Here is a 21,161-nt window from a genome sequence, read left to right on the forward strand (position 1 = left end):
GATAAATAGAAAGTGTTGCATATAAAAGGTCTTCCATTTAATTAGTCCTACTGTAAACACCCTCCTTACTTTTACTACCTTCAATAATTACCATTATCATTACTTGTACAAAATGCATTACCTACAACAAATACAGCCGTAAACAAAAAACAATTGATGGACAAATTTAATTATATATAATATTGAAAAAAAAAATCTTAAATGCAAGAATTACAAATGAATAAAATAGGTAAGAACGTGTAATATCAGCTGTTATTTGTTGGAGCCAACGTTACTTTCAGGAAAAATCAAAAGGGAGGTTTTCTTCCGCATGAAGGATTTCCACATAATAATTTGGCCATCCCTCCTTGCCTTGTTTTCTGGGGAGTTTCAATTCCCTGGGCAAGATCGATACAAGGCACCGCGCATGGTGCCGGGGTGATTATTTCTAGATCTGTCATGAAACTGCTCAGGCAAAAAGATGAACTCTGAGGGAATTTCACATGACTTGAATTTTTATAGATTGAGCCCGGCCGTTTGCATTCGTGGTGATGCATGGTCCCGGCCGGAGCTCGTATCGAGCAGTCTTGCACTAAACACTCTAGCTTCTGGTGCACAGAAGATACAAATGAGACATAATTACCAGCATGGCAACCTCACCCAAGCACAGCAAACCCTAATGAATTGCGGCCATGTTCATTTCTGAAACCAGCTATTTGTTTCTCACCCAGGACGGCCAGCTCGGTCCCGTTGCCCCACTCTGGGTCTTTGTGCAGGACGTTCACCTCACAGTAATACCACCCAGAATCCTCCGGTGCGGCATCAGTAATCACCAGGGAGGAGGTTTGATTCTTCTCCAAAGCGATGTGCCTGGATGACTTTGCGATGAGCTGCTTTTCCGACTTCATTTTGAACCACTGAACCCCATACTTTAGGGACTCCACTTTGAAATGACAGGACAGGGTTGCCGTCTCACCCCGCATCACACTGAGAGATGGAGGATGCTGTCTAACCCTCAGTCCCTCCGGGGTTGCTGTCAGGGCTAAAGACAGAGCCATTAATACAATGTGTTATACAAGGAACTTTTAAAAAGTGCACACCGGACCTGTGGGTCCACTACAAACACTTTAAATGTGTCTTTAGCAGGTCTGGGTGACAGCTGAGAGAGAGCTTTGCCAGACAGATGATCAGACAGAAGAACCAGAAGAATAACATCAATTTAGTATAATTTAACAATGCACCAGACACTTATTGAATGTGATAATAAAAGATGCTGGTTATAAAGCACTTATTTTTCCAACAAATTTTGATCCAGACACTTAAATACAAAAGTTTTCGACAGCTTCGGAATAGGTCTGATTGCAGTGACTGCTTGTCTAGCCGAGTGTGATGAAGTGATTATTAAGTGTGGTGATGAAATGCCGCAGATAAGACAAGCAGCAGTTGCTCACAATTTTTGTGCTGTTGATAAAGAAAGACCACAGAAATCATCATCCAAACACAGATCTCATGCCTCTACCTTCTATTTGTGCAAATTAAAAGAGCAGCGGCAAGATTTCCATCCTCAGCAGAAGCACGTTAGCTCTCGCTGCATTAAATTTTAAGGAGTAAATAGCTATTATACAGTGAATTCATAATTAATATCAGCAATTCGAATTGGATTTTTGAAGAAATACAAGGCTAATAGAGATTATTAAAGACAAATCACGCAGACTGACCTGATATTTGGGATGCAAACAAAAGAAGCAAACACAGGTGAGGCTGTTTGGCCATGCTGCTGTTTTTCTCCACTCCGAGCCAGAGTGGTGAAGTGGTTTCTCAGGCGGACATAAGTTTGAAGCTTGCCGAGCATTAAAAAGTGATGGTGTCAGCTTTTTTTTTTTTTTTGTACTGTATGGTTAGAGGTGGTGGTTCATTAATAGGTCATGCTTCAACACAAACCCGTATCTCAGAGGCTGCTGGGGTGAAAAAAAGTACATATGTCAGTGTCTTGACTAGCAAATAGGCCCTTTGTCTGCATGCTGACAGAAACCACAGTGCAATGCTAAGCAGGTTATTATTCTACAGGTTTTCCTACAGGTTTCTGTTTCATGCAAGGCCTTCAAAACACTTTGATTTGCAAGATACCTATGTCAGTTTTAGCAAAAATCTTACCATTGACACAAACACAAAAAACCCTCAAAAGCGAAGATGTTCAGAAGTCGTGACAACTTCTTTCTTCCAGTTCTAAGGATTTGCAGCACATTCCTGAATGTGTTGATGTATTCTGAACTCCTGTTTTGATTTTGGCTGTTTGAGTTTTTGTTGTGCAAAAGCTGTAAATATGAATTTGAGTACCCTAACGAGCTACATTATAATGAATTCACAAGCGCGTCCTCTGAGGGGAAGAGAACTTGTGATGCTAGGTGAACTCATCATCATCAAAGCTACATAGAAGTTTTAATAAAACGAGCTCAAGTTGAAGAAAAAAAAAAGGCCTAATTAAAACTTAATTTGCTTAATTTAAACTACAGAGGATACACTCTAAAAACACTATTATTGCAGTGACTTGAAGGGGTATTAGTTTGCTTTTTGTAAGTCAGGAACTTCAAAAACAGCTTTAGATGGTGAGTTGGGAAAGCCATAAATTTCTTATCTTGGTGATGTAAACATTACATTATTACTCAATGATGTTTTATTTTTTTTGTTTCACATTGTGCTTTAAAAATATTTGTCATTTTTGGTCACAATATTACTAAAAGACGTGCATCCTTCCGATGAACTTTCCACCGCATTTTAAGTAAAATGACGTCATGCTTTTACATTTCGTCCTGTTGTTATTTATATGTTATTGTGCACATATCGGATACACAGTGAATACACTTGATAGTTTTCCTTCCTGGACAGATTTCAATACAGATAACATGGCCAAAATTGTGTTATTACAATTAATTAAAACAGATTAGCTCCCCAAAGCCATTATCAATTTGGTTGATAATTCATGACTGAATATGTGCAGGTGTGAAGACCCAGATGTTTGTCACTGACAAGAGGCAGACAAGTGGAGACTTTCCTCCTGTTTGCAAATTTTCTAATTTGTAGCAACAACCCCAGCAAGAAATTAACACTAACCACAGGATGGCAGCTATAATTTTCATATTAATGATTTGTAATGACCACAGATCACGTCTATCAAGGACTTATTACCCGCTAATAGCGTTTATATTATTTGTTGGAAAATGATTTGATACGAGCGCTTTATGATAGCGCTCCATCAAACCAGCCACTCAGAAAAATTTAATAAAAAAATGGAAAAAAAAACCCAAATACGTGAGACAAACCTGCAACCTGCAAACACAACAAAAGCAGAGGCTCTTTACTCAGCAGGAAGCAAACAGCAAGCAGAAGCAACTCGCCTGACCTCACCTCCTTTTCTAACCACCGGGGCCAACAGAGAGTCCCGCTTCCAGCAACAAACCACACACAATGAGTTCTGTTAAAAACAAAACTGATTTTTATTTTTTTGTCTCCCTCCACTTGATATCATTTTTAACTCGACTTCATGGATTTTGAAAAAAAAAAAAAGAAAAAAGAAAAAGAAATACACGGGAATACAACTCAAAAGACGACAAGTTCAGCAACGAAACAAATCAAAAAGAAGTACAATCATCGTTTCACAGCACTGAACATCTGTCAGGGTGGAAGACAAATGTTTTGTTCCTTTCATTTTGTCTCGTGTGTTTACACTGATAAGATCCTGTGAAATGTAACAAATGCCTGAAATCCAGGTGTGTGTTGCGAACGAACCCGGCAACCTGCCCTCTGGAGCTCAGAGAACACAAACACAGATGCAGACGTACTGCTGGCATGTGAGGCCCTTTTGAATTACTCATGTTCATCATGGATGCGCACTTGAACATAGACACTTGGGTAACGCACGCTCACGTACACACACACATCATTTCCATCCACTTAGAGGGCGAACCTGGAGCACTGAGGGGTGGGAGGGCATTTTTCCTGGTTATCTTCCCCACAGAAAGAAATAGAGGACAGCGAGAAGAAGGAGGAGAAGAAAGATGGGTTCCACATTCGACACTAACCTAAGCCAGCTCATTCCTGCAATTATACACGGTGGGTTTCTTCTGGTAAAATTTGTTATTACGTTCCCAAATGAGACATTTTCCCATTACTCCGCTGCTAGGGTCCCTGCAGTCTGAGCTCTGTTATCCCCCTCTTGAGGGCACACAGCACCTGACAAACCCCTATCATACATCCAGTCACGTATCCCAGCCTACAGTTACACAAGGTGTGTAAGGTGCATCGGTGACTTTCCCCACAGCCTGGCACTCCTGCTGTCTCATAACTGCAATATAGACCAGCGCAAAAACACCAGTTGGTGCTGTCACTTGTGAAAGAAGTCCAACTTTCCCCTGTCAGTTCTCAGCACCACAACCAATATTTACCCCTTGCTTGATTGACAGGGAAAATGCCAGGCGTGGGATTGTAATTCAGACAGGCCAAGTAATGGGACTCTTTCTACGGCGGAGATGTGAGGTGGGCGACTTAATGACTAGGGGAGACGTAGTGGGCGAGACGCTCTCCATTGTGTTGCATGGGTTGCGCGAGTGTTGCTGTTGCTCAGCTGGTGGAGTTCAGCGTGGCGTTAATTAGCCAGACGCTCCTGTTCTTAGAGGGGTGAGTGATTGACAAGACACCATCTGTAGCCACAGTAAGGAAGAGGGCGAGGACGGAGGCTTTGTGGCCCGACATCTTTTCTGCAAGCTGAGGTTTCAAATATATACAGAAGACCTGAACTCAATGAATTGCACGTAGAATCCATTTTAATATCTATCTATCTATCTCTTGTACCTATGTAACTAAAGTGCTCACTACATGCTAACGCACAGAGACTTTCCTAGTCACAATACCGTCTAGCATGCTGTACACCAATGCACTCATTAGCTGTGGTAATGGAAAAGTACTGGGCCTTAATAGACTTGCAACGTTGACTTTGCCCATGAGAACTGAATGAGCCTGTATAGTTGGTAAACAATGGCTAATTAGGATAATATATGGGAATTAGGCGTGCTTTGGAGTAAAGGACATGAGCAGGGGATTTAGAACAATGATAATCACTCATATATAATTGTCAGTCTGCGTAACATATCCTTTTGGAACACTGACTCGGGTGCCGTGATGCCTGCAATTGCCCACATTATCAAATTACAATCTGTTACATATAACTTATTATTGTATTGCACACTCACACCTTGCACTTGTGTATTCTACATACACATATTTACCTCTAGATACGGGATACCAATAGCTGCTGACACTGGCAACTGCAAAAATCTCCAGGTTACATCTCTGTCATTACTAATAAAATACAAACAAACACACCCGCAGCAAACAACCTGCACATGCAGTATAAAATGAATCATTTAGGGTATGATATGTCGCAAAACAAACAACAAACACCAGCCTGGATTGGCTCCTGAGACAGAAACAAATGATTAATTCTTTATTCCCTGGATCTGCGCTGTAGCTGAGAACATATAGTTTACTGAGCTGACATTACAGCTTGCCCAAATAGTTTCAGAAAGGGGCTTAAAATCAATGCGCAATTAGGAGTGTCTTGTATCAGGCATGATGAATTATGCTCTCTGTTCTACGGCTGGTCTATAGATACTTGATCAATTCAGCTTCTGGGGACCGGGTAAGGCAGGCCAGGGAGAAATTGCTCTATTCCAAAGCCATTCAGTCGAATGTATTGATTAACCATTGCATTCTGAATTGAAAGTCTGTCTGGGATTAGTTCTGTGGAGCAAAGGTGTTGTAGGAAAGGCTACAGCCCGAGCCTGCTGCCCCAAATAAAATAAAGAAAGAGGTACATTCACATCTTATCCAGGCTTACGCTTCTTCTGCTATTCTACAGTGTTGACTTTAAAGCACCATAATACTATTTCTACATAGTCACTGCAACAAACCAGAAGCAATGTGCAGCATCTGTCCTACACCCTAAACAGCTTCATTACATTGCAGACTATTCTGAATAAAAGCGCAGTGCTCTGAAATGAACTTCAACATTATTTTGTACAATCCCTATTTCTAAAATCCATTTCATGACTGCAAAGACATGCCAACAGAAATTTTTTTTTTTTATAAAATGACAACTATAAATGTAAAACTCACGAATTAAATCTTCACATAAACACAATATGACCTAACAAAAGTACAGTTTTTGTGCAATACAATGCAAAGTACTGTAAACTGGCACTGCACGCTAGTTTTGTGAGCCGTACATAAGTTTCATGGCACCCTATTAGCAAAGATTCTGTAAACAGACCATCATAACCATCAGCTACAGCAGCCAATCAACACTTTCTCATCAGGGTGCGCCGAATGTAATTAGGGGCTGAGGAAATGTCTTGTTTATATCACTGTAAACTCATTGAACCCCAGTTGGGGTGTTATTTATACACTTGAAGTAGGCCAGACTGTGTTTGTGATCAAGGCTATGTTAATAGTATTCATATTACATAGTGCAACCATAAATAGTGTGTGGTACACCTTCCCGCGGGAGAGACCACAGCGCTCAAGTTTGGAAATCCAATATGAGTGCCTGACTGTCTTCTCTCCCTAAATGGAGAGTTCACTGTCTGGTTAGTGTCATCCCATCTCCCTCTGGCTCTCAGCTTTTGGATTTGCATTGTCAGGATATCCTCCCACAGGCCCGTCAGAGCAGGCGCTCTCTCAGCAGCATCCTCATCTACCGTCAAATTGTGCAGCCTGGGGATCAGCCGCTGTGTTGCCCACACCCTCTCCAGCCCTCCTGTCATACCACCAGTGTGACTCATTTACAGTACTGTGCAAAGGTTATTTTTTATACTTCACATGTTTAGATTCTCATCCATCACATAACACCATCAGTATGGCTTCTGATTGGTCCCGAATTAATGTACAGTCACAGTCATAAAGAACTATTGCCAGCAGCGAGAACATGGAGTCCTGCAACGGATGCTATGGGTCCTAGAGAGTCCTGATCTCGGCATCATCGAGTCAGTACGAGGTTACATGAAAAGACAGAAAACATTGAGACAGCCTCAACTCACACAAGATACCACATATCTGTCAAGCACCTTGGAAAACGGTTTGCAAGCATACCCAGGAGAACTGGTGTGTTTTCAAAAGCAAACAGCGCAGAATGGTGTAGATATTTCTGCTTACTGCATTTTATATGACAAAGAAAAGCTATTCATGACATCAATTGTGAAAGCGTCCTCACTTTAAGTGGTCCAAACTTTTGCACAGCACTGTACATACATCATGGCCCATGCAAACATGTTCTTTTGCTTGCTCGTACAAATGCTCACATTTTGTCCATAACCACTCCGACCATTTCATATCACATTGTGCAATTTTCCCTCAATCTGAAACACTTATCCACAAGCCTGAACACAACATACAATATAAAAGAAGTCCAGTTGCCTTCTACTGAAGCACTTAGGATTACCATGACCTGGATGACAGAGTCTACACAGAAATATTTGCTTGTTTGTTGTTTTTTTTTTTTTCAAAATCCACCCACACACGAATACTGACGTGCTGTTTTCAAACCCACACCGAGAAACATGACAGTATGTTATTTTTTTTTTGTCTGTATTTTTTGTTTTTATCTTCTGTTTTTTTGATATTTTTTTCTTCATCAAGGACAGATTATGTACATACAGATGTTATATGCCACTGAAAAACCCAGTGGGACGCCGACATAGAACAGTATGTGAGTGACAAACAGAAAAGGGAAAAAAATGGCATAAAAGACAGAAATAGTCAGAGGATGAAAAGTTATCTGAGACAGAAGAAAAGAAGCACTGACCAAGCGACCTGCTCTTGTGCTTGAAATGGAATCCATCGTCGTTTTCGGAGCAACAAGACGCATGCACAACGTGAGTTCTGTCATACGGACGATCCAAATACATTGCAGAGGGCAAGACTTCTTGAGTACAACATGTAGTGTCTTAGATTAAGGGCCATTTAAACAGAGCTTCACAATCATTTCAGAGTACTGTACACAATAAAAGTACAACAACAGACGTATTTGATATACCTTGTTAATGGTAGATTTTTTTAAATTTACACCACAGCTTTAACCATGACTGATATCTCTTGCACAGTAGAAGAAGGGGTTATTGCTGGTTCGAAACAAACAAAAAAACACATTCAGACATCTGATTGAATATTGAGTAATTCCCCATTCAGGTCGCAGTAGTCAGGGTGCAGCTGGGGTAAACTCATCTCTCCATGCAGGCTCGTTATGGCAAATTTGCATATAGTTGCTGCATGTGAGTGGAACAGTGTTTTAGAGGAGAAACGAGTGCCACGGTAGTAAAGTACGGGCTTGCCTCCCACTGTTTGTGCTGTGTGGGGGAAAGGGACTGGATAATTGTGCCATGGGGGGTTTTGTAGTGCCCATGCCTGCATGTCACAGGTACACATTTGGAGGGAGTACTGGTGCACCGAGGCGAGGTTGTCCTTGAAGAGGATTCCTGTCAGTGGCAGGATTGAGCTTGATTTATGGGGGCCATAACTGGGCGGCAGGAAGGACAGGTGGAGCCCGGGCTCCTTCACTTAGCCAAGCCACAGGTAATGGCTAATTACATCTTTATCTCCCTGCAGTCTGGCAGAACAAGAACTGACTTACAGCCACGACCGGAGACTGACATGGATCCAAATCATTTATCTAGCTGGTCGAGAGAAAGACACACTATGACAAGTGGACAAATGTGCTGTAAATGTGTGTGATGCAGTTAACAGCGTGACAAAAAAGTCAAATACATAAACTGTTACAAATTATAAATTACATCATCCATTTCTCCGCTTCCAGGAATTGGATGAAATGATCCCTCGGACTGTTTCAAATGTGTTTTTAAAAAGCTTGTCATGGCAAAATAGAGCACATCACTTCGAAAACTTTACACCTTTTTTTTGTTTGTTTTGTTTGTTTTTTTGTCATTGTCGTCATTCAATGTGTGTGAGTAAAGTACAAAAAACTATTTTCCCCCCACGCACGGCTCTTAACCATCGGATTTTGTTCTTTTTTTTTCCTCTCACATGGAATTACTATTCATAGTTATTCAAATACTTATTAACATCATTGTCATCATCATCATCGTCATCATCATCGGTAGTATTATTAACACCAAAAAAGTAAAAGCAGGTAACCTTGCAGGGTAAAACAGACACAGTGCAGGGAGGGAGGGAGGGAGGGAGGAGAAAGGAGAAGAGTGTGGCGGGAGGTATGAACTCACAACAGGAACATCTCTAACCAGTACATGCTATCAACAAGCGACAAAGAGGATGGAGCCGCAGCTTTGAAACAGAAGATATCGTTGTCAGTGGACAGTCTCTTGCTGCTTCAGAAGACTGGAGCGAAGTCGAGGCTTTATGTGAGATGTTGTTCGGTGCGAGGCAACCAGAAGTCACCGGCGTGGCCTCCGTACTGCATATATTTACACTGGGGGAGGAAGGGGCGAGGAGCGGTGGCGTTGGAGAGGGGGGTGGGGTGACACAGAGCAGAGAACACTATAGCGATGCCAGGGGCGACTAGACAGAGCACGTTGAACAGAGGGGCAAAGGGGATTGGCTAAAAAGGTTTGGGTAGTGAGGGAGTCTACATGCGAAACCTTAGTATAAACCCCCCAAATTACATAAAGGGGTAGTTAAGACTGATGCCGTCACCACCCACCCTTTTTTTTTCTTTTATACATTTTGACATCATTCATAGCAGCTTCACTGCTACACAGGTAAAATCAAAAAGCCATACACGTGTACATGTGTGTGTGTGTTGATGTGTGTGTGATCGAACGGTGGCACCAGACACGGCCACCGATTGGACGAATTTTCAAAAGGTGACATGACCACCAGTACCACATTGTAACTATCATTTCCATAAATATCCACCACAATAATGTGATTTTATGTATAATTTCCATAAGGCAAACATTGTAGGTCAGTCAGCAGTCTATGCAGTATATTACATGAATGATCATCCACTTGTTAGATTATCTATTTTCTCACTGATCACCGAGACAATTAGCATTAATATACACTCTGTATTAACATCAGTCCAGTGGTAATAATGGGGGAAAACAAAGGGGAGAGGGGGGAAAGTACCAAGTCAGACAGATCTGCAAGGCATTGTGGGAGACAAAAAAAAAAAAGAGAGAGAGACAGGCTGTGTGTGAGCGAGAGAGAGAAAAATAAGAAAAAGTAATGACAGTGAGTTGACCTCAAAATTGAATTGAGGGTGCTGGGGTTTTAGGGTGGGGGCAGGTGTGGGGGGCAGTCGTGTGTTTAATGCAATGATTCAATGGCTCCTGGCATAATGCATATTCTTTTTGTTCACAGTGATGGGTTCGTAATTAAAGAATTTCATTTCCGTTTTTTTTTTCCTTCCGTGGGGGGGGGGGGGGGGGGCGCGGATGGGCGAGGGTAGAGGCGGGTGGGGGGGCTTTCAGGGACGATTAAGGACAATTCCCAGGTGGAGTTTGATCGTTACACCTTCAGCAGGAGGACGGCGGAGAGGGAAACCCAAGCACACATGCTGACGCTCATCCCTGCATGTAAACCGCTCCCTCGCCCCTGTAGAGCCCCCGGTCCTGGATGAAGACAGAGGGAATGAATAAAGGAAAAGAGAGCAGGGAGTGGGAGTGGGAGAAGGGTATGCATTATTAAAAATACACAGAAATCTACAACCACTGCCAGAAGTAAGGGGTCTTTGTTTGTGATAGCCTGCATAAATTTTTAAACATGTTACAATTAATTGACCAAATTAATTCGGATACAGTAATCACCGTAAACAATTAGGAGTTTGCCTGTGTTGTACATTAGTAATATGGTGTTTTCAAATTCCAACAGCTTTACATTCAATTTACCATCTGAAGCACTTTCTTTAAAAGGGGAGATTGATGGAAATGGCTCAGAATCTGGATTTCATTTGAGATGATGGGTGACACATCGTAGGCTGTGGAATATGTCAATATGTAAAGTATATTTAACATGTTAAGGACTCTTAGGCATGTCAGACACAGCTGACACAAGTAAAAACTAATAACAGGATTGATGGCTCTAGTCGATAGAGGAAGGCTGGAGCTTTCGTGCACATTGTAATATGAACACCCAAGCCACAAATGGGCCAATGCCTTCCTAAATGGTACTTGTGTCGTCTGTGTCTGTAATGCCTCAGTCTGGTATTTCGAATTAAATGGAGTATTCTAATTTGTTACATAAGAGTTTGACAAATCCAAATGACCACTTAGAGAAACCTGCATTGAATTTTCTAACCTAGCTCCACTGATGCATGCTTGATCTCGGCTTACGAAGCCATGAAATGCATGCCTTCATTTGCTTAGCGTTGACATTCTGTCTTGTCAAACACAATACATTTTGACACCTGTCAAAAACTAATGACATTAATCATGTTTCATTCCGTTCAACTGTGCTGGAAAGCTAAGCCAGTGAGACAGCATGACCAATACAAGCTCTCTGGCACTGAAAACCCACGTGCCAGATTGCTTTTAATCACCTGTAATGATTAAAAAAATAGGTGGCCACTGTGAGATTGATGATGAGCTCATCTCAAATTACAAAACCGTTAAATGCTGGCGTGATAACCTCAGGTTGGATTAACAGTAACTCCTGCTGCATGTCTTTCCATTGTAGGTTTTGATTTATAGCTTAGTATGGTCAGCTTTCCTCTGCAACTCTGTATGCATGCGTTGTTTGCGATTAGGATGAATCATAAAGTGGCCTTGAGAGCTGAGAGAATGCACTGCAACTTAAGACAACTTGATATTCCTGACAGTAAGTGTGTCGACATTCTTTAATTTTCTCTGTGATAAAAAGGGATGTGAGCTATACATAAAGATCAGCAGCGCTGGAGCTGCATTGAGGCAACTTTTAATGCAACTGTGTCTCGTTAACTTTGCGTCGCAATTTGCTGTTTTCACATTCATTCATTCAGAGTGATGAATGTGGCGACTGAACGAAAGGAATTCTTTCTTTAACATCCTTTATGTTGTCTTCATATACAACAAACTCATAAGATGTAGGGGAAAATACAAACAGAGTGTCAAAGTTCTTGCACTTAACATTGTATCTCTTTTGTTGCCACAGCATTACTGAGAAGTGTAGTTACATTTTAGAACCGATGCACCTATGGTAACCTTGGAGCACAGCCACCATTGATAAACCATAGCCACCTTAATGCAAATGTATAAATTTAGCTTCTGAAAAGCTGCCAAGAAAGTATATAAAGGTAGCAAACCTATTCAATACTATTAAATACACCATTAAGAATATGTTATTTGGGCCAGGGCATAACGCTTGAAAATTCAACTGCAAGAACCCTTAATTAACCTTCTCTCTTCCGGTTTTGTGCTATTATCGTCTAACAGATTTCAAAAGTCTAACCTGGTGGCTTATAATGTAACAGTGTGAAGTGAAAGCTAGTATAGACTGCTAATGGTCTCAGTAATGGAGTCATTGGTAGCGGGTAATTACAATAATGTGCCAATTTTGATGTGATAGCGGCTTGTTGATGTTAAAATGCACCATGTGGCACCTTTAAAATGGTGAACAAAGAGGTACAAAAGCAGGGAAACAAAGTAAGGGGAGGCAATGACAGTGAGGGACAGCATATGAATAGAAATGCCACAAAAGTATCCGATTATGGTCCGATTTTCTGTGCCCTGTTCAGAACAGAAAGGGGTTTGTTGTGTTCTAATGATGGCAGGAGGAGATTAGGAAAGAAAGAGGAGGCAGAAGGACAGATGATGGAGAGATAGGCTGACAGAAGTGGCAGCGGTGGTGGAAAAAGAGAGCAGGAAGATGTATGGGTCTGACGGAGGAGTGAGTCATTGAAGGGAGACTGGCCGAGATAATGGGTAAAGGAATGAAAGAAGAAAGGGGATAGATGAAGGACTCACTTAAGATGGTAATGCCGAATGCACTAAACGGGGGGAGGAGGGGAGACGGAAAATGGAAGTGTAGGAAATCGCTCATTGGGGACAGTTAATGTGAATTGGGCTCCGAGAGAAATGACAACTTCTTGGGTAACGGGACAGAGCAGAGCGAGGCAGGCAGGAATGTGTGTGGACGAGGGATGGAAAGTGGGAGTGTGAACGAACGTGAGAGAGAAAGAGAGATGGTAATATAGGCAAGCAAAGCTTTAATGGGGCGGAGAATAACGAAACTGGGAAGAAGGAGGGAGGAGAAGGCTGAGAAAATGCTGTGCTGCGTGCAGAGCAAAAACAGACCGTGCAAAGGTGGGGGGGGGAACAGCATGTCATTGCAAATCATTTTTGCGGTAGTGGGTCATGTCTGCTATAAGTCTTGCACGTTGATTGATAGTCACACAAGATAAATGTCAGCATATTTGCGAAATCTCGGGTTTGCATAAATATGTACACTGTCGTACGTGTGCACCTGCATGTAGTTAGTTCTGCGCGGTAACTTACGAAACAGCAGCATACTGGCGTTGGAAGCCCCCAGACGGTTCGAGGCAAAGCAAGTGTAGTTGCCAAAATGTTTCTCTGTCACATTGGTGAACAGTAACAGAGAACGCGTCTTCTCGTTTTTGATCCTTAGGGTGTTGTCACTCTCTACCAGTCTGGGTGGCGGTAGTGGGGGAGCAGAAGTGAAGGGAGGAAATAAGAAAAAGAGAAAAAGTGTGTGAAAGAGAGCAATAACACAACATAACATCACACCAAGTGACTTAGCCTGCGTAAGAAACGGTTTTCTCCGTCTCTTGAGTGACGATCATGCAACATAGTCCCCCTCCGCATATTTACTCTGTCTCACCTTGTACTAATAGTGAAATCTCACACTCCATAAATAACTGAGACCTACTACTGGGGCCTATTATACTCTATTAACAGCTCTCTCTGGCTAGCAAAGCCTTTTCTAAGTACTTCTGCGCTCTCTGGGACCTTTTACAAACTTGGTTGGACTATGTGGGTAATATAGAGGAAATATGTTGCACACAAGTTGGCAGAGATGGCAACACATTGTTTTTCTCAGATACTGTATATACTAACGTCAAATGTTCATTACATCAACAGCCACAGTAAGTCAGCTACATCTGATAATACTGTTGATGTGTGAAAATACTTGTTTTTTTATGTAATTTATGGAAAGCTTTAAAAAAAAAAAAAGGTATGACAAAATGCCTAAATCTCTTCCCTCTTCTTTTCAGGTTATTAAACAACAGGAGAAAAAAACAGTTGCTCTGTTGAGTCTTAACTGTTTAAACATGTGTTCTCTTCCCTCCTACTCTCTGTGATCGCCTGCTGTACACTGTGTTTTAACATTGCTAAACTCAGAATTGAATTACTCTAATTAACATATTTTTCTTTTCCCACTGGCAGAAAATAAACAAGTGCAAAACTGTGGCTCATTAAAGCTTCCTGTTAACCAGGCAAACTGAGACACCAGCCAATCAATGTCAATAGCACCACGATACAGCAAAAATATGACACCTGCACTGTGTGATTGGCTGTGTTTGAATTTAAATGAGTGTGCATGGGGGAGGCTTGTCTTCAAAACTCCCCCACTGCAGCTCCCGTCTATGGACATTTCAAAATCTCAGTTTTCAACGAGAATCCACAATCCAACTTTATTTTACAAGTAAATGTTCAGTGTTGACAGAAGGCAGTGCAGAGGACACAGCTTAGACTCAGCTGCTTTAGTGTGGACATCATCAACCTAATTAGCACTGAACTTGTCAGCGGTCTCACCTATGGTCATCTCTGTACCACTCAAAGGAGGCTGGTGGGACTGCCATGGCTTCACAACGCATGATGGCTGTCTTCCCCAAATGCGCTGGCATGTTCTTCATGTCTGTGATCATGGGAGGATCTGGCAGGGAAAATGAGGGAGGAAACATGGACAAACAGAAAAAGGGAAGTAAGTAATTAGCATGTGCTCGCCTTTCGCCTCGAAAGTCCAGTCAGTTCTGCCTGGGACTGAAAAATGTATGTGTAATGTAGCATCTACAGCATTAACATATATTATCCATACATCACTATGCACACCAGGTTCTGTTAAACGATCACCGCTGGGCTGCTGAGTGGCACACAGAGAGACTTACAATTGACTGTGACTTTGACCTTGCGCTGGTCGGGCGGAGCCACGCCATTGTTGGTGATGCATTCGTAGTCCTCGGCCTGTTGTCTCTTGATCTCCGTGATGTCTAGGAACTCCCCCTCACTCACCAGCCCATCTAATGGCATAAGACAGAAGTCAAAAGTCACTATATATCAAATGCAAGGTGACTTGGGCCACACATTAAAGGTTTACTGCCTGCATGTGGACTGACAAGTTTTCTCATTGCTGAGGTAATTTAAGAGCATGAGGGAGGCCAAGATGCGCATATCAGAAAGCACTACAGAATGCATTATTCAACACATCAGCTCTACATTGACATGTAGAGCTGAGTGATGGGAGGACTATCTGTATTGAAATAATCACCTCAAACCTTGAAAATATCCTCGTTTTGTTTATTATAAATGACAACGCTCTTTTTGGAACCATTAATTTGGATAACAGAAAACACGAAATGGTTAATAACACAAAATCAATCTGATGAAACTGAATTACCAACAAGCCCTAATGAAACATCTGTAATCAAGAGAAATTGATTATGTTTCAGCATTTGTCTCGTGTCCCTCAGGCTGCTTTCTTCAGTTAAATGATGGGTCAGCAGTTGCATTTCCGTGTAGATGCAAAGTAAGTAAACACGCTTTGACAGCAGTGACACTATTATTTTCATAGTGTGAGGGGAACACACCAGGGGAGGTGGCTCATGCACCACATTACATAGTGAGAAGAAAATTTGGCTGTTATTTGATGTTGACAAACTCCCAGGTGGACCCAAAACCAAATTAGTCAGTCTCACACTTTGACTCTTTTTCCTTGGGCGACGGACAGGCACAGAATCTCTTCAGAGGAGTGAGTCGAGGGGACGGGGCTACAAGTTATTGCTCCTTCATGTGAGGGAATGGATGCTGGCGGTGTTATTGGCTTGACAGTGGCAGATAGAAAGAGAGCAGAGAGGAAAGAAGAATGAGCGGGAGAGTGCACTTCCTCCTCCTTGCAAGTCTTAGCAGCCCAGCTGTCTCACAGGCTCCAAAACCATTAGGCCTTTTTTTCCTCTCTCCTTTACCCCATTAAAGAAGTCAGACTGTGGAACACGACATAATATATAATCTCACCACTAACAAGGAAATCCTGCTGCTAAATTGCAGCTCACTTTTCCCTTTCGACCCCCCTCCCCTCCAAAACCTCCACACCACACCACTGTCAATCAGTAGACCTTTACTTACCCCGCAACAAACAAACAAATCGCTCTTAAGCACGTTTGAGGGCAACACCGACGCAAACACACACACACACACAAAAAAGACGCTAAACGCCACGATTATTCCTGTCAGAGATTAGTGCAGCGGTTCTAATTGAAGATTATACTGGAGGATTATTAGTGCGGCTACTGAGCTGGAGACGATTATTTGCAGCTGCTGCGGCAGAGGCTGAGCAGTGAGCAACAGCCACGGTGATGGCAGCTTGTGCCACCCGAGTGAGTGCTGGTAGGGGCTGGGTGATAGGTTGGGGTGTGTGCAATGGTACTTGCTCATTCCATTAGTTTAATAAATATCGCCTTTTTCTGACATCTCTGTCAAGCAGGCGGAGGACCCAGCTTTTGCCAGAAGGGGGAAACTGTGGCGTTGCGGTTGGGGGAAAAAAGGGAAAAAGGATGGAATCAGACAGATGGGGAAACTGCACACAAGTCTGTTACAGATAACTTCTAAGAAACAAAAAGGACAAAGAAAATAAAAAACGAGAGCAATCGAGTGCTAGACTCCCTATTACAGACACAGAGTGTGGTAATTTGCCAGAGATATCGTGCAAGAGGCAGACAGAGATACACAGATACAAAGATAAAGGAAAAAAAGAGAGAAACAGCAGCATAAAGAGGGGACCAGTGAGAAATGACGAGATGGTTGTTTGAAATACCTGGTTCTTTCAAGAGGTTTTCATCCACAACACCTATGTATGATGTAATATGACAGTGCAAAGCAGCCCTCTCACTCTTCCTTTCTTTCCCATCCTCTCCGTCCCCTGAGATCTCTGGACCTGCACTGCACGCCTCTCTCCACTCTGGTGGGAGATCATATCTGAGCGGAGTCGGCACCTGGCACCCGTACAATGGTCTGCAAAATACAGCTCCATCAACCACTTACGGCTTTTGAAGGAGGCTGACTCCTGACCACCAGAGGTAGTTGGATTGCACCCGAGAAGAGAGTGGAGGGTGGGTGGGGGCGAGGGGTTGGGGTCAGGATTTCTGGCTTGCCCAATGGTGAAACTGTGCTCTATTTCCCTGGCAAGCACTTGTGCCCGTCTAGATCATCAGGGCACTTGATTTCTCTGCTCTTCTTATCCATTCCCATTACAAAAAGTATAGTGAAGGCAGAGAGGTCTGATGTCAGGTTAAAACTGAGTAGGATGGACAGGCTGACAGACAGTAAAATCTGCCATTTGGAAGAGCAAGTGGCTGAAATGTATGATAGTTGAGCTAAATGACTGAGCAGAAAAACAGGACAATCCATTCACCCCAGTGATCCTCACACAAGCCTGAAACTGTCCCCTAGCATTTTATTCATGTAGTTTATTCCATATTCTTTCTATTACAGCCTGAGGAATACTGAGACTTCTGAGGTTTAAACCTGCAATATAGAACAGAAATGAGTACAACTCTGTGTAATATCACATGAATGTCAAATGACTCAAAGTTGTAGCAGCTTTCGATAATTGCATTGTTTCTAAGCTGATATTTAAAATATATCTCTAAAACAAACACTTTAGAAAGACTATATTGGAAAGATTTTTGACACACAAGTCAAAAAAACCTTTGACCATTGAAACAAAGATGATTGAATACTTGAGTGATATCCAATTAGCTTAACTGCATGAACACGACTATAACAGTCACCGTAGATTATTTGGAGTTAATCCTACCTTCTGCACACCACCCTGCTGATCTAAACACTGACTTATGTACATGTATTAATCCACAGCAGAAAATAGTTCCCAATAAACACAGTTTTTATTTCTGTTTGAGGACCTGTTTGCTGACTATCGCAGGGCCCAGCTCTTATAGGAATTCATTTAGATTTATTTAGCCATTTTAAATGTTTTAAAATGTGTAAAATTCAACTGTAGATTCTTGACTAATTTTTCAAGGTTTCCATCTTCAGAAGAAACAAACAAGGGCTCAGGGCTGAGAGGCACAAAGTAGGGAAGTTGGAGTTAGGATTAACAGAATACTGGTGTTTTCATGAGACTTAACATAAAAAGTTGCATGTTTCCAACTTAAATCTTTAACATAAGCTCCTAATTATTTGACACACATGCTATACAGGGGATGCAAAGTGGATTGGTGGTTAGCACTTTCACCTTGCAGCTACAAGGTCTCTGGTTTGCGTCCAGGCCTTCCTGGGATCTTTCTGTATGGCGTTTTCACCAGTTTTTCTCTGGGTACTCCAGCTTCCTCACACAGTCTAAAAACATGCCAATTGGTAACTCTAAATTGACCGTAGGTGTGAATGTGAGTGTGATTGTTGGTCTCTATACAGTATGTGGCACTGCGATAGACTGGTGATCTGTCCAGGGTGTCCTCTAACCTTCACCCTAAGTCAGCTGGGAAAGACTCCAGCCCCTTGCGACCCTAAAGAGGATTAAGTGGTGCATAGATAATGGATTAATGGACATTTCTTACATGTGCTAACTAAACAATTAAGATTTTATAGTTGAAAAACTAACTTATCTCTGTCAACATGTTTTTCAACTCACCTGATTGCCCTACTCACCTTTAACCTGCTCCTCACCCCTACAACACCTGTCGCTGATCAACCTTTTTCAGTATATATACATCCCAACACACACCAATCATCTGACAGATCCTCTATTGTTCCCTCATTGGATTTGTTTGCCAACCGCTGCACTGAATCAAAACCAAGCAAACAAAAATCTAATTATATCTGTTGTTGAATCTAGCCCACCTCCCAGAAATATCACACTATAATCCACCAACTGTAAACAACCTGTCGAATATATTAAGCATCTGTGAAGCCTTTTTGCTTATCATGTGATCGCTGACTTTTAAAAGTTTGCACCAAAAGCACATCCTTCCCTCTTCGCCGGTGACATAAGCATCTATTCATGTGAAGTCTGTGTTCTGTGTGGGTTTTAATGGATGGTACGTCAAATGATAAGCCTGTGTTGCAATGGTGCATTTAAGTGAATGAGACAAAGTGCCTGTATGCCTCTGTGTGGGTCAACTGATGGATGCCATTGAGAGTGAATGGGTTCAACGGATTGTATCAGCGCTTTGGTTAAGATGAAGGAGGCGGCGCTTGCAAATACCAGCGCGGTGCAGTATCACTATCTGTGTGTGAGTAAGGACTCCGGGAAGTTGCAGAGGGGTGGAGGACTTTAAGCTCCCACATCTGAGGTGGTGCTCATCCTCCTAGTCCTCAACCTCCTGGCATGCATGAGCACATTTTCCACCCAGCATCCACGTGCACTCCTCTTCTTCACCGCCCCTCCTCTGCGCTTTCTCCATGCAATCTCTGAGTAATGGGGACAGATGGCCGGCAGCTTCTTGCTGTTTCTTTGGGCCAGACCAACACCCCTCCCTTTCTCCACTGCCCCTGGTCGCCTGCAACTGATGGCTTGGTTGCAGAGACTCCCACAGAATAGCAATGTGGGCTCTATCTCTTCCTCTGTGAGCTGAGGGGGTTATGGTGGTGGCAATGGAGGGAGGGATGGGGGGAGGGAAGCAGTTCGAGATGGTGGGGGCGGTTGGAGAGGGAGGATTACTGCTGACAGAGGAGAAATGCTGTAGGCTTTCAAGTGAGGACAACTGCACCAAGTTTGTGATGTAAGGGTGTGTGTGTGTGTGTGTGTGTGTGTGTGTGTGTGTGTGTGTGTGTGTGTGATTGCTGCAGGTGTGCATTCATGCATGCTTTTCCTTTTCTCCTCTATACTTTTGTGAGTCCGTGGGGGTGTGCGATCACTCGTGGGCTTGTCCCTGCCTGGGGTACTGTAGTGTGTAGGGCTCACAAACACTAAATGTGCAGAGAAGGACACTGCGTTCACAGCAGGCTAACCCAGGGACAAACAGAGGAGACAGGAGGAGGAACAGACCTCTGAGCAAGCCCAAAGCTGTCTGTATGTTCAGCAGTACAGTAGGTTGCGCATTTAGTGGCCTAACGGTATAATTACATCGTGTTGAGGAGTTGTTCACACTGACCTATTTATTATTGCTGTCTTGCTGCTGCATTTGATCTGTGTTGCTGCTGCTGCAGTCAAGCTTCAAGTCGACTAATACCGTTGTGATATAAAAGCGCCTTAACAGTGACTTTGGTGACACTGACCTTCAAAGCGCTGAGAAGTCTGAAATAATAATTCTTATTCTGATCCAGCTTCCTGTGAAATTCATCTGTCAGTTCAAAAAGTTCAACCAAAGGTGTTTTAAAAGTTTCTGGCACTCACATGCTGATACTACACACAACAAATGAAGTTCACTCTTGGTCAAGGAAAGGAAAATATTATACAGTGGCATACGCAATCCATAGCAATTTCCTTCAGGTAACAGATAAGACAGGACTACTAGTCATAGTTCACATGCATCAGTGATGACAAAGAGGAGCACACATATTGAATAAATTCTATTCTGATCAACTCAAATGGATCTGACTTCATACATCAAGCTGTGCATCCTGACCACCCCGAACTAGCTCCGATTCCTCACACCAACAGAGACTAAAAATAGCTGATTTAATGCCAAAAGTGGCGGCTGGCACCATGATGCCATTTGACAGGGTGGATGAAGACAGATGCTGATGATTACGGGTGGCGCGGTGGGGATAATTACGTGTAATGTGTGGTTATTTGGGACAAAACACTGGGACACCGGGAAAACGCGGGAGTATGAATTTAAGATGGGGACGGACTAAACAGCTGGGTTTAAGAATGATGACACGGGAACGAGGGATAAAGATGTGGACGTGAGCGGAATTCTGATAAGCTTACAGACAGTAAAGGGGGAAAAAAAGCAGACTTTAACAGGAGGAACAGGGTTAGGG

The 21,161-nt window shown here is 42.6% G+C and overlaps 1 protein-coding gene across 1 annotated transcript in view; it reads right to left on the reverse strand.

Annotated features, from left to right (window-relative positions):
- Positions 1 to 7,512: 7,512 nt before the first annotated feature.
- The window catches only part of iglon5 (IgLON family member 5), a 99,009-nt gene continuing 85,360 nt past the window's right edge, over positions 7,513 to 21,161 (reverse strand). Inside the window, exons 5-8 of the mRNA XM_022205502.2 lie at positions 15,107 to 15,238; positions 14,754 to 14,874; positions 13,476 to 13,627; positions 7,513 to 10,616 (exon numbers count right to left, since the gene is read on the reverse strand). Of these exons, the coding sequence (XP_022061194.1) occupies positions 10,513 to 10,616; positions 13,476 to 13,627; positions 14,754 to 14,874; positions 15,107 to 15,238 (509 nt within the window). The 3' untranslated portion in view covers positions 7,513 to 10,512. The remainder of the gene's footprint in view (positions 10,617 to 13,475; positions 13,628 to 14,753; positions 14,875 to 15,106; positions 15,239 to 21,161) is intronic.

The sequence above is a fragment of the Acanthochromis polyacanthus genome, chromosome 12, assembly GCF_021347895.1.
Source record: "Acanthochromis polyacanthus isolate Apoly-LR-REF ecotype Palm Island chromosome 12, KAUST_Apoly_ChrSc, whole genome shotgun sequence".
Classification (NCBI taxonomy): domain Eukaryota; kingdom Metazoa; phylum Chordata; class Actinopteri; family Pomacentridae; genus Acanthochromis; species Acanthochromis polyacanthus.